The following is a 14,577-nucleotide window of genomic DNA, read 5'->3' as shown; positions in this document are numbered from 1 at the left end:
CCTGCAAAGCGGGGGTTGGCCTTTTTCGGGAACCGTGGTTGTTGTTGTTTTTTGGTCCCCTTTTTGAAGCAATGTTTTACGGCCGGATGCCCTTCCTGACGCCAACCCTTTTTTCCGCCTTTAACAACAAACAGGGAATTACCAGTGAACTGGTACTCAATTAGCCGACCTCGGAAGGATGACAGGCTGAGTCAACCCCTCTGGTGTTAATTCAGCGATCGACCGGGATTCGAACCCAGGATCCTAGGATCCTAAGTTGGCACCCTAGCCGCTAGCCCAACACCAGGGTTTTATTGTAAACTTGACATTATTAGTCCTTGGACTACAGTCATGTACATTTTTTCTTTTTTTCTTTTATCATACTAAAATACGCCATTTGTGTCTGTCTGATGAATTTTTGACGCCAATACATTCTGTCTTTACTTATCCAATCTCAACCAAACCTGACAGGATGACCAAGGGTTACATAATGTAATGAAGGTTGTAGCGCATTCATTTGCCCCCCTCCCCAAAGGGGTTTTCTCCCCCGAGAGGGTTTTCCCCGCCATTGCCTTCAATGGGTTGCGTGTTGAGGTGTATAACCATATTAAATTAGCTTTATCGTGGCGTTTTCCCAAAGAAGAAGATTTATCGTGGCGTTTTTCCAAAGAAAGACGCTTTCAATAACAAAATTAATAATGATTACGGTACAAAACAATATTAATAGCCGGCAAAGCCGGTGTTGTGAATAAACGCGTATGTATTATGTTGAAAACCAGATTATGCTGGATCCCTTGGCTTGAGAATTCCGAAGCTGTGACACACCGAATCGCTCAATGGAGGCCGCCATCTTGCGGATGCGGAAGTATGCATAACAAATTGAAAAAGGTTCAATAGGAGTTTGTTTCACCCGTCTTTGTTTGATTCACAATCTTATGCACCTCTAATTTGTAATTAAAATACTTTAAGGCCAACCTCGGCCCGCACGGGCCTGGTTATCTTCAACGAAAATCGTCACCAGACACCGGAACCAATGAGATTCGAGCATTTGAAAAAATATTTCTAAAACCCAATCACTCAATGGAGGCCGCCATCGTCCGGATGCGGAAGTTTGCATTAAAAAATTGAGAAAACGTCCAATAGGAGTTTCTTTCACCCGTCTGTTTGATTCACAATCTGATGCACCTCTAATGTGTAATTAAAACACTAAGACCAACCTCGTTATCTTCAACGAAAATCGTCACCAAACACCGGAACCAATGAGATTCGAGCATTTCAAAAATTATTTCAAAAAAGCTTGTTACGCGTTTCGGAGGGTGAAAACGGCATCAAATATTCTAAAATTGACGAAGAATTATCTTTTAGAAATCTCGCGGCCATAGGGCATAGTTTTTCACGGCCGGAAATATCCGAAGTTGAGACGGAATTCACCGAATTAATCAAGAAGGAAATTGTCAATTTTAATCTCATCCAGAATGCAAATGGTGTCATTTTGAACTAGGTACGGTACCTACTACACCTACCTACTACCAACTACCTAACATACTGATGCCACAGTGATGGGTAAAATAGTGGCAAGAGGCTTTGGCTTCGCCAGCTCATTGCGGCTTTGCAGTCGGGTACTAGTACTAATAATATCCCAACTCCCCAAGGTGTTTTTCCATGATAACGTGTATAAATAGCTTACAGTTATAATGGCGTTTCCATGAGAGCAATGGCTGCTACAGGAAGTAAATATATTATAAACCACAAACACTTATGATTAGCTTTTTAAACAGTCGCTAATGCTCTTTGTAACACGAAATGAACAAATTTGGAGGAATCCCAACATCTGTGAAGTTAGGTTTACTGACAGAACTGAACGAAGATCTACTGTATTCTTTCTACCCCACAAGAGTTGGGTTAATAACATGGCCCTTTCTGGCGCGAGCATGGCATTTTTCGTAGCAAACGTTTGAAACTCGATCCTGCTGTTCAACCCGAAACTGAAGGAGGAAGCCCGCGTTGTGCGCATTTACAAAGCAGCTAGCTAGCGCTTGCCAAGCCAGCCGATCCTTAACGGTTTTGAATGCAGTGCTTCCTTGAATGCTTAATCCACTTAACGATCTCTCCACAAGAAACTTGGTAAATGAACACACACCCAATGTTCTTGAGACCCGACCATAGATCGACTGTAATCTATATACCCCAAAGAGGAATGACCCTTCCTGCCCCTCCCGGAGTCTGCGGGTGTACTAGTTCTAATAAAACCGAATTGATTCATTGATGGGGAAAGAGAGGGAAGTACACAAGTACAACAGTCGAGAACAGACATCGGGATATCTGTTCAAACGGAGAGGGCTGGGGGGAGGAGGCATGGGAAGGGGTAGGGGGTGGGGTGGGAGAGGTATAATACACATAGACACTGCTCGGACTTCAAGGAAAGAAGTCGGTATTTGAAAAAAGTGGATGAAGAAAGAAAAGAACTGAACGAAGATCAACTGTATTCTATATACCCCACAAGGGTTGGGTTAAAAACATGGATCTGGGATCCACATTTGAAAAAAAGTGGATCTGGGATGAAATTAACGGGGGTAGAAAAGATCAAGGTTTTGGATGAGGGAAGATAAGAGATTGTGAGGAACAGCTGTTTCAAAGACCTGGAGGGAGGAGTGGGATTGAAGAGAGTGAGGGAGTTTGTTCCAAAGGCAGGAGAAAAGAGGTGTGAAAGAGTGAAGGTTGAGCAGTGAGTATTGATTTTGGAAGTTTCACCAGAAGAAGGTGGCCGGCAGATCTTCTGCGACCTGTAGGAATATTTGGGGGACAGAGCACAGAGCTAGGGGAGCTAGGCCGGAGAGGAGTCGGTAGAAGACGGAAAGACCACCAACCTGCCTGCGGTGAGTGAGTGAGTGAAAGGTCCTCAGGCTTAGCTTAATCGCGGGAGATTCCAATGATTCTGAAAGCTTTGGTTTCAACAGCGTGAAGCGAGCTAAGTGTGAGGCAGGAGCACGGGCCCAGAGGTGAGAGCAGTATTCCATTGATCTGCAGATGAAAGCTTTGTATGTGGTGAGGAGCTCAGGTGTGCCAAGGAAGGACTTCACACGACAAAGGATGCCCAGATCATGGCAGACAGTGAGACCCAAAAGCTTGAGTGACAGAACTTCTTGGAGAGGATTGTTCAGAAAGCAAATGGGAGGGTTGTCCAGTCAGTATTTTCAGAGAGACACAGTAAGAGTGTGAGATTTGTCAGGATTGAAAGACAAGTTCCACTTGTTTGACCAGTCTGTGATTTTGTCCAGGTCTGCAGAGAGTAAGGAGGCTGCAGACCGCCGATCTGAGGGATGAGGTATGGAGCGGCAGAGAGTGGAGTCATCAGCAAAGAGGTAGAGAGGATTTTCCAGAGTGTCAGAGAGATCATTGATGAAGACCAGAAAACGCACAGGGCCCAGAACACTGCCTTGGGGAACTCCAGCCTAACAGGAAGGGGGAGATGAGAGAATTCTATTCAAGGCCACACGTTGACTACGACCAGAGAGGAAGTCCGCAAGCCATGCGTGGAGATTTCCATGGATACCATAGGAGGAGTGTTTGGTGAGCAGAGTGGGGTGCCAGACTGTATCGAAGGCATGTGATATGTCAAGGGACAGCTCTGATTTCCTGTTTGGCATTGAGGACCTCCATCCATTGTTGAGACAGCAAAAGCAACATGCCCAGAGTAGAGTGACCTGGTCTGAAACCAAATTGATGATCAGAGATCAAGGCATTGGAGAAGAGGAAGGATTTGATATCCGAAGCAATGATTGATTCCATGACTTTGCTGATAATTGGGAGCAGGCCGATTGGTCTATAGTTGCAAGGATCTGTTTTTGCACATTTTTTTTGTGTAAAGCGGTAATGTTGGCTGATTTCCAAGCTGATGGCAGATGACCTAAACAAAAAAAATAAAAAATAAAAAATAAAAAAGTGACGAGAACAGAGAGAGGTTGTGAAACAGCGGCAGAGCAGGATTTTAGGACCCGTGGGCTGATGCCGTCTGGTCCAGTTGCAGAATCAGAGTCGAGGTTTGACAGAAACCTCTCCACCTCATCAGTAGAGAAGGACAGAGTGCAGGAGCAGTTGGGTTCGACTGGGTAAGGTGGGAACAGAGAGAGATGGGTTTGGGACACAATATTTTGAGGCAAACACAGAGTTGAGGCATTCAGCTTTTTCACGCACGGCGTCAGCTGTGTCGCCATTTGAGGTAAGGGAGGGGATGGAGGGGAACAAACACCAGAAACAGATTTGACCAGACGCCACCAGGATTTGGAAGAGGGAGACAGGTTTGAGAGTTCGGTCTTGAGTGGAGAGATAGTGTTTCCTGGCTCTCCTGACGTAGACACACACTTGTTCCAGGCTTTGTGAAAGGAAATGAGATTGCCTTCCGTTTGCATTTGCCTTCCAGGAGGCGAAGGCAAGTTATTTCAGGGCAACTGCCTCACCACAAGATTCCGTGTATCATGGACGGGAGGAAGGGTATGACAACTGAAGACGAGATGGGATAAATCTGTGCACGAGAGAGAGCAGTTTACTTTGGAAGAATTCCCAGGAAGAATTGATGTCAGAGGCAGTAGAGATGGGAGACCAGTGCAGATGTTTGATGGCTGCTTGAAGACCGTGCCAGTTGGCCTGAGTGAAATGCCAGACTCGACGACGTTGAGGAGGCTCTCTGAGAATAGACAGATGTCCACGTTAACAAGCATATGGTCAGATGAACCTATTGGAGCAGGAGAAGAGCAGCAGACATTTGCAGGGAAGTTCGTCATAACCAAGTGTAGAAGAGAATATGGTCCATTGACTGAGATCCGGGTTGGGAAATTGACAGATTGTGTCAGTCCCATTTGGTCGCAGAAGTCCTTTGCTGGGGTGCCATGGCTGGTGTGAGAGGTACCAGCTGGCATGACAGTTGAAATCACCACATATCAGGAAGAGAGAGTTGGGATGAGTACATCGAAGTTGGTCCATGTTATCAGACAGCGAGATGTAGATGGAGTCATCACTGTTTGGTGGACGGTACAACACACATATGAACAAAAGGTGGGAGCGAAGTGGAAGCCGCAGCCAGAGGTACTCCTGGGGGTGTGGTGGAGAGAGGGCAGTGCAGGGAGAGTGAGGAAGAGAGTTTTTGATAAAGATAGCAACCCCATCTCCAGGACGAGGCCCAGGTCTATCATACCGGAGGAGGGAGTAACCAGGGAGAGATATTAAGGAATCAGAGATATCTTGAAGGAGGAAAGTTTCTGTTAAACAGATCAAGTCTGGATTGTCAGAAGCAACCTGTATGGAGAGATCAATCAGGTTTGAGCGAAGGCCCCAGATGTTTGAGGTCCATACCGTTAAGGAAGAGGAAGGGGGAGCATCGGATACAGGACAGGGGAGGGGAAGGGTATGGTAAGATGAGGGAGAGGAGGAGGAGGTAGGGAGAGCTGTTGATAGTGTGTCAGACATTTCAGAAGATTATGAATCATATGATCAGAAGATATGATATGATCAGAAGAGAAGATATGATCAGAAATGTTGGAGATTATGAATACTTTCTGAAAGCACCCCACTCAATGCAAATCCAATCAACGCAAATCCAGTCAACGTAAGGGTGCCCCAAGTGGGCTTGATACACTAAGTAGTTAAGAAAAGTGAAACACTGAGGGTCAAATCCAGTGTAAAATCAAAAAGATCGTTGAACCAGGGGGTCAAATCCAAAAATCTTTACATATTTCATGTGCCTCCCAATGTTGATTGCATAATGACAAAGTTTCATTTTGAAAAATGTAATTGCATTTTTTTGGTATTTGGCCTTTTGACCCTGTCTCATGGTGTGAGGCTAAAAATGAGATTGCTGACGCACCTTTTTGCCACGTGGTGATCATAACTACCAGGTTTGTTGAATTTCTACACAACTGTTTAGGAGATAGCACAACAGACAGACGGAGCCCATTACAATATCCCCCCCCCCCCCCCCCCCAGTTTTTGTTTGTTTTTTCAAAAAGGCGTGGGGATAACAACTTGGCTGATAACCGTTGTTCTCGTCAGACAATTGATTAATTCATGCATGCGAGTGAAAGTGACAAACTACCAGGTAGAATTACCCACCCACCTTCGCCAAGCTTGCATCTTGCAAAAGACTGTATTGTGGGTGGAACCTCGGGATCACCGCTGCAATGAAGAAACGGAAGTAACAAATTTGTCCTCATCTTGGATAAAATAATTATTTCTCATCCCTAAAAACACTCACCTGTGGAAAAATAATAATAGGATAAAACACTAATTGGCTGCAGAAGTTAAATTTTAACCAAACAAAAACTGACAAAGGCAAGAAAGATGTGTCCGGCTCCACTTGAACTGCTGGGAAGTTCACCAAAGTTGCATTTGCTGCTTAAGTGCACATTTTTTTTGCACAAATATATTAAGTGAAAATGTTAATCATTATCATGTCTAACAATTATGAGTTTTCAGCATCAAGCTCATTTTATCTTCAAGATTTGCAAGTAAACAAAAGCAGATACATTTTTCTCAGCATCCAATTCTTCGGAATACACACTTTGGAGAATAGCTACTTCCACCATGATGGCATTGAAACTGCAATCATCGCTAATAAAAGAAGGATATTGGTGCCTTGGTGTTTTAATGAAAACTAGGCATGCCCACACATCGCTTCGCTGCCAGGTTTAATCAAAAGACTGCATGTTGTACTTCATTAACATATCACATGTCCATCTGAGAATCTCAAGGATGTAAAGTGAAGTGAAACATGCAAAAAGGATCGATTATAACTACGTATTTGTTGTTCCTGTTGCGTGTTGGCTGTGGTAGTAGTTTGTGTCATCCTTCCGTGAACTAATTTATTTTATTTTTTTTCATTTGAGAAAGATAAATATATTATATATATTTATTTATTTTGTGTTAGCGGGTTCCTGCTGTGGGTATTTTATGTGGGTTCGTGCTGTCATAAATTATAAATGTTACCGTGACATAAAGCACCCATTCCCACTTCTTCAAACGAAGAGGGCCCTTAAAATAGGCATCTGAGATTGAACGGACGCACATTTTTGTTCCAAGTAAATAGATTATTAGCTTTCCAAATGAGTAAATCAGTTATTAGCTTTCTAACCAAGTAAACTGATCAGAAGCTTACCAATGGGACAGTTTTTAGGTTATTCCCCTGAAATAACCTCAGAGTGGATCCCAGTGTCTGGCCGTCTGCCTGTTAACATTTGACTAAAACATCTCACAAACTACATGACCGATATGGACCAAATTTGATAAGATACACCAGAACATTACGGTCTCATGAGGCTGTGCTCCCCATCCAAATGTGCCCCTCCCTCCCCCTGATAAGATGCTGAAAAGGAGGGTTTCGCTTCAAATTCAGGTAATTCATTTTTTAAATCTTCTCAAAACCATGGGGAAATAACTAACTGTCCCCCACTACCCACAGCAGGAACCCTTTAGAATGAAGTTTGATACAGACGGAAGGACAGACGCTTCTCCTTTTAGCAATAGATGAAAGATAGGCTGTGAGCATCATACGTTTCAGAAACGCAAGTCCCAGGACAGAAGTCGTATCAGCAGTAATGAGTATGATGGGGTTGTCGACACAAGTGATAGGAATGTCCGAAACAGGTTGGTTGGATGAGATGGGAAGCCACCTTCCGTTATAGATAAAGCTCTGTTGTGCAACCAGGATTCCAGTCTGCTGTGAGGCCAGATCTTGAAAGGTTTCCCACCTACAACCACACCAAAACACCATGAAGACATATCCAATATCTTTTCCCCAAATAGGCAGGATGAATAGACCAAATAGGCTGCAGTCTTAGCACCCAAGTGGAGTAAAAAAGAAAAATTCTAAACCTGCTTGGTTATGCCAATTCAAGTTTGTGTACTGGCCAAAGACTGCAAAAAATGGCCTCCAGAGTATCCTTTGAATTATTTTTACTTCAAGGTAGGAATATTACCCAAATTGCACATCACTGCAAATCTTGACCGTATGCAAAGTGGGATCTTCCTCACGTTTGTTCAGGATGTGCGTAAACCTTCAGAAGGCTGAGCTGCATAAGTGAAAAAACATCAACTGCACGTCGTGTAACAATGTCATTTGCCTCCGCGAAGAATTGGTCAAATCCCCAACACCGCTGTGGATCAACCTCCAGAATGTTTGCCAGAAGAGGCTGCAGCAACACCTTCAAGCCCCTACAATGAAATGCGTTAAAACACATATGCTGTACGTATATTCGCCAGACATTTGTCTTTAATATTCCTATCATCACACTAAAATACACCATTTAATTTCTGTCTGTTTGGCCACAATGCATTTGGTCGTTACTTATCCAATCTGAACCAAACTTGACAGGGGGGGGGGGGGGGGTCTAACGATCACACAATGGAGGTTGCAGCGACTTCATTTAATCCCTTCCCCAAGGGATTTTTCTGCTTTGGGCAAATTCAGTGTTAAGGTGTATATCTGTGTTAAGATGGCTTATCATGGCGTTTTTCCAAGGCAGCTTCTCATAACAAAAGTAAAAATGGCATCTTCAGTGCCGTTTTTCCAAGGTAGCTTACAAAAAAACAAATTTAACGAGAATGGCACTCAGTAGAGCGCATACCTTTTCCAGGCTGAACAGCTTATATTTTTTATCCCACCGATAGGCCGGATCTGAACCAAAATCGAATTGGCTTGTTTTTGTCAACGAACCAACTCCACCTAGTTTTATCATAACTCTTCCACAAATTTTTGAAATACAGTATCGTGTTGAATAAAAAAGAATGAATGATCGTTTTAAGGCCATTTTTCCCCGCTAGAGCGGGGGTTAGCCTTGCGGGCCCCATGACAATCATGGTTCCCTGTTTGAGGCAATGTTTTTATGGCCGGATGCCCTTCCTGACGCCAACCCTTGGTCACGCTCTTACGATGCGCTGGGATACAGTGTGCCGATTCTGAATCGGGGTACACACCGTGATCATTCATCCCAGCAAGCTGGTACTCAATTTGCCGACCTCAGAAGGATGACAGGCTGAGTCAACCCCCCTGGCGTTAATTCAGCGATCGACCGGGATTCGAACCCAGGATCCTAGGATTCCAAGCCTGGCCATCTTTGATCAGATCGCAAAATAAAGTGAGGTGCATATGTATACAATCATGTGCTGTGCTTATGCCAAGTATGAACAAAATCGGTCCATGCATCTCCGAGATATGGTTGCGGATGTCTGCACAGACGGACGAAATCCAATCCATAAGCCTCCGTTTCGGACCAAATCAAACGCGGGCTAATAATAACACGCTGCTGTCCATACATTACGTGAAGCAGGACATCAAGCATTTAATCTTCGGACGACATTTTTTTCATTCAAAATTGTGCATTGGCAATAATCATAATACTATAATAATAATAATATCAACATTATAACAAAATAATATCAGTAATAATAGTAAGGATAATAATAATATCAACCAGTGATGGTAGACAGGGCCTCAGGCTTAACATCCTTCCCATGGATGGCACAGGCATTGATGCATTGCCTTGCATGCAAAACGTCAAGATGACAGTTTATAGTTGGGTTTAGATTCAAACCCAGCCTAAACAGCTAAAAGGTGAGTGTGCACACCTCCAGCCTATTCTGCCAGGCCCACATTACACACTTAGGTTGTTAGTTAGACGTGTTAGTGGCAACACTGTCCAACGAAACCTCAAATGTCAACATGCAAAATTGCTTCGATTAGATCACCTGGAAAGCTGGCAGGTAGTTGGTAGCTCATAGCCCCAGGATATTGGACCATTCTCTTCACACTGTACGCCTGAGATGGCTCCGGGTGGCTTTTTTGTTGTGATCTGAAACCTACAGAATACAAGGTGAATAAAATTGGTAAATGCATTTATGCCCAACACATCCTGTTCATGTATCATATTGCATGTTTCATTCAGGCATCGGAATTAAATCAGCAATGTTTTTGCAACAGCCGTAATGTTCCAAAAGCAATTTTGTTAGAACATATAGTACAGGTTTATCTAGCACTTTCATAAAGTATGCATCTGGTTAAATTCATGGCTCCAGGTCATTTTCTAGTGTCTAAAGGAGCTCATGAATGAGCTTTACCAGTCTTGTTAACTTCAGAAGAAATAAATTGCTAATAATAAAAGTGCATCTTTACTTTAGTTTGATATTGTGATATGTAAGTGGCAGTACATGCTCAACAATGCACTTGCATGAAATATCTGCAATGCCACTTTTAGATGACGGAGTCATCAGTGCACTTTTACATGAAGGCGACATACAAGTTACAAAACAATAGATAAATCAATATCAAATTTGAACATGGGATCCCAGAATCATCAAGCTCCAAAAGGAATGCCAAACATGCTAATCTGTGTAAACAAGGGAAAAGGTTTAAAGGATAGGTGACGAGGTCAGACCAGGAAGAAAGGGTTGGGGTGAAAGAGGGTTGCCATAAGGTGTATGACAAAAGGAAGGGTGCAGTGGAGACGAAAAGCATGAGGGGTGCCGGGAGGTAAGATCTGCTATTTTGAAAACACAGTATGCAAACGACTTCTTTGGGAAGACCGACTCTCACCTGCTTAATTAAATGACAGGTTTAGCAACACGACGACATTTTGGAAAAGGCTCCTCAATACAATGACAGAACAGGAAAGGGTGTTCAGTGTAGGTGTGTTGTATATATACAAGCATGTCTGTCCAGGCCTAACATTTTTAACAATTGCACTTTTGTTATCAAATTTTCAAGAGAACTTTATTATGAGAACATGGAGAAGACTCATTAATATTTGGTCAAAATAGCAAAGGGCAAAGTCACAGTGACTACAAACAGCCCTTATTGGTCCATCCACCGCTGCGCAGCGTGACACGGCCAGGTTTTGTGATCGCTTCTGTGTGTCCATATTTTGTCCACTTGCATTCTGGGATGCTTTCCCGTTCACCATTTGAGTTTTTAACCACCAATTTTTCAAAAAGTCTTTATTATAAGAATATGGAGAATACCAATTAAGAAATTGTACTTTATTTAAAGCTTTTGTTTTTGTCCAGTTTAGATAGAGTAAAAAGCAGAAGTGGACTGGCTTTGCTTTTTTGCGATGCTTTCTTGTTTATGGTGCACAAGCTGCTGCTTAGACAGAACAAACACACCCTAGGATATGGCAAAGCAATGTAACCTGGGGTCAAGGAACATCGAAGCACAAGACTACTTGCTACCCAGAATTTAGGCAGGAATTCGTCATTTGATAAGGGTGCTGCGTGCTGCCGTTAACTCGCCAACTCTTCACGAAGGACACCACACCGTGGGACCTTCCAGATCCTCCAATGACAAGGGCTTGAGGTCTTAGCTTCCTGAGTTTGTGCCCCCGTCTTGCCATTGAATTAACACCAGGCAGGTTGACTCAGCCTATCATCCTTCAGAAGTCAACAAAATGAGGCCCAAATGACCGGTTTATAGAGAGGCATTGCATCAGCGGCAGCCACACCCCCAGGAAATCATTCTACTAGCAGCCACAACCAATGACAAGTGCTGGCAGACGTGTCCTCCGGCTGAACGCCTTTACGACAGGTGTCACACATATCGATGACTCACTCTGTCTGCGAAACATCAAGCTGACAGTTTATATCTGGGTTGAGATTGGAATCCAGGCTAGACAGCTCAGAGTAGTGTGTGTATACCTGTCAGCTATGCTGACAGCCCAATGAGTGCATACATAAAGTCGTACCAGAACAAGACTGGCTTACATTACTTCCTTGTTTTTTCTTGGCCCTTCATAGGGTCGGAAAGGCAGAATACCCGTAGCCACATGGTAGAACGTGACACCAATGCTCCACAGGTCCACGGTAGCTCCGTAAGCTTTTTGCTGAGGCTTTTTCAAAACAGCACGCCCATACATGTCTGGATGCTGCAAACACACAACACCACAATGCAAACTGTGTCCTCAACATAGAAATAAGGGATCTGATTTGCTGAGCAAAGCTTGAGGCAACATCACTTCACGATAACAAATCAAACACGATTACCAGATATTCTTCAGTTCCATATAGCGAGACGAACTGTTCGTCATCTCCAAGCTGACGAGCCGCACCAAAGTCCGTGAGTTTGTACACCGACTCACCGTCTGGTGCCATCACCCGCATTATGTTGCCAGGTTTCAGATCACGGTGGATTACACCCTTCTCACGCAGGTGGTTCATCCCAGATGCTGCGCACAAAAAAGAAGGGATAAGACCCTATCATTGCCTTCCACTGCATCCCAACAATTTGCTTTCGCGCAAACTTTTGTACAGCTCCCGACTACACCCCATCTCGATGCACAAATCAAAAGACACTTTCTCTGTCCAACCTGTGAGACCAAATAAGGAGTTGGGCCTGGTGTTGTCTTAAGCTATGCAAACAGGTGGGCAGGATGGCTTGGAGGTATGCACACAACTCCAAGCTATCTATGCTGGGTTAGAATCCCGACCCAGCTATAAACTATCATCCCGGTGTTTCCTTTGGTTGGCGTCCCGTCTGCCAGCATTAAAGATCCAACAGTGTCCATCATGAAGAGTAGACAATCTATCAGCGGAACCCTGAACAAATTATAAATTCCTGCTCTAACATCCAGGGGGATACTGCATCAGCTGCAAACCCAGCAATTCAGCAAATTATGCAGGCAGCAGCCATGTGCTGCATTTGAAAGGAAAGTAAAGCTACACAAACCAGCTAATTCATGTCATCAGGAATCTTTATGCGCCAAATTTGGTGACACGTATAATGGGTTTTAATAGGCCTAATCCTGAATGACATCAAGCAGCATTTACATTGGTAAAAATAGTAATACAGACTTTAAATCCTGGTGAAAATGATATTCCATGAAGCTTTCAATCATAAAAGGATACATGTCATCTGTTGTCATTAGACCACGATAACCTGGCTGTTATTCGGCCAAGGCAGAGCGAAGCGAGATCAAGGCTGCTCATTCATGACGAGCAAAAGTGCCTAAGTGAAACCCCCTGCAACCCATGCCTGCAGAAAACAGACCTAAGAACGCTGACTGCATTTCACATCCAATAATCATGCAACTTTGTAACACACACACACACACACACACACACACACACACACACACACACACACACACACACACACACACACACACACACACACACACACACACACACACACACACACACACACACACACACACACACACACACACACACACACACACACACACACACACACACACACACAAAAATAACTCGCAATTTTCTCAAAAAGAAGTTGAAATTGACAAAACTATTTGGTCTCCACAATTCTTTATGTCACCGTTAATATTACAGAACCTTTGTTTTTAATTCAGAACTTAATATATCCTTTTAAATCGGGAAATAAAAAGAAATGGCATTGACAAAATTATTGACACCTGAGACAATATTTGGTAGCACAGCTTTTGGACAAAATAACTGCAGCCAAGCACTTCCAATAGCCATGAATGAGCTTCCTACACATCTCTACTGGCAGTTTGGCCCACTCTTGTGCAAACTGCGCCAGTTCTCTCAGATTTGAAGGGTGCCTTCTCCCAAATGCTGTTTTCAGATCTCCCCACAGGTTTTCAATGGCATTTAGATTTGGACTCATTGCTGGCCACTTCAGAACAGTCCAGAGTTTTGTCTTCAACCATTCCTGGGTGCTTTTTGAAGTGTGTTTGGGGTCATCGTCCTGCTGCAAGACCCATGACCTTCGACTGAGACCCAGCTTTCTGACACTGGGTTGAACATTGTGCTCCAAAATTCCTTGGTAATCTCCTGATTTCATGATGCCGTGCACACATTCAAGGCACCCAGTGTCAGAGGCAGCACAGCAACCCCAAAACATCACTGAACCTCCTCCATGTTTGACTGTAGGGAAGGTGTTCTTTTCTTTGAAGGCTTCATTTTGTTTTCTGTAAACATAGAGATGATGTGCTTTCACAAAAAGCTATAATTTGGTCTCATATGTCTACAGAAGGAGTTTGGCTTGTTCAGGTGTGTTTTGCTTTCTTTTGCCTTTCTTTTGTTCAGGAGTTTGGAAAACTCCAGCTACCGGGCTTGCTTATGTCTCTCTCTCAGCATTGGGGCCCTCCTGGGTCTCCTACCATAGAACCCCCTTTCATCGAGTTGGCGACAGATCGTGCGAGTTGAAACTGTCGTATCTTGTGTCTGAAGGTCAGCTTGAATCTATTCAGCAGTTGATCGAGGTGCTTTCTCCACCATTCGAACAATCCTTCGCTGCAATCTTCGATCAAGTTTTCTCTTGCGGCCACGTCCAGGGAGGTTGGCTACAGTGCCATGGGCCTTAAACTTCCCGATAACATTGCATATGGTGGACACAGGAACATCAAGGTCTCTGGAGATGGAGTTGTAGCCTTGAGATTGTCCATGCTTGGCTACAATCATGTATCTGACCTCCTCAGACAGTTCTCTGGTTTTCTTTCTTTTCTCCATGCTCATTGCAGTTCACACAGTGACAAAACAGCAGAATGACTCCTTTTCTTTATTGAAACTGGTTGAATGAGTGATTTTTATATTGCAGGCACCTGCAACCCAACACGGGCAAGAGTTCAATTCCAAATG

General features: G+C 43.7%; 1 protein-coding gene across 1 annotated transcript in view; it reads right to left on the bottom strand.

The window, feature by feature from the left end:
* The window catches only part of TBK1 (TANK binding kinase 1), a 60,190-nt gene that overhangs the window by 19,496 nt on the left and 26,117 nt on the right, over positions 1 to 14,577 (bottom strand). The window contains exons 4-9 of the mRNA XM_068135798.2: positions 12,001 to 12,182; positions 11,722 to 11,882; positions 9,715 to 9,825; positions 8,002 to 8,181; positions 7,522 to 7,718; positions 6,089 to 6,147 (exon numbers count right to left, since the gene is read on the bottom strand). Coding sequence (XP_067991899.2) covers positions 6,089 to 6,147; positions 7,522 to 7,718; positions 8,002 to 8,181; positions 9,715 to 9,825; positions 11,722 to 11,882; positions 12,001 to 12,182 — 890 coding nt within the window. The remainder of the gene's footprint in view (positions 1 to 6,088; positions 6,148 to 7,521; positions 7,719 to 8,001; positions 8,182 to 9,714; positions 9,826 to 11,721; positions 11,883 to 12,000; positions 12,183 to 14,577) is intronic.

This window comes from Myxine glutinosa, chromosome 1 (assembly GCF_964187855.1).
Source record: "Myxine glutinosa chromosome 1, kmMyxGlut1.1, whole genome shotgun sequence".
Lineage (NCBI taxonomy): Eukaryota > Metazoa > Chordata > Myxini > Myxiniformes > Myxinidae > Myxine > Myxine glutinosa.
Note: the sequence above shows the minus strand (reverse complement) of the source record. Positions and strands in the feature narration are given on the sequence as shown.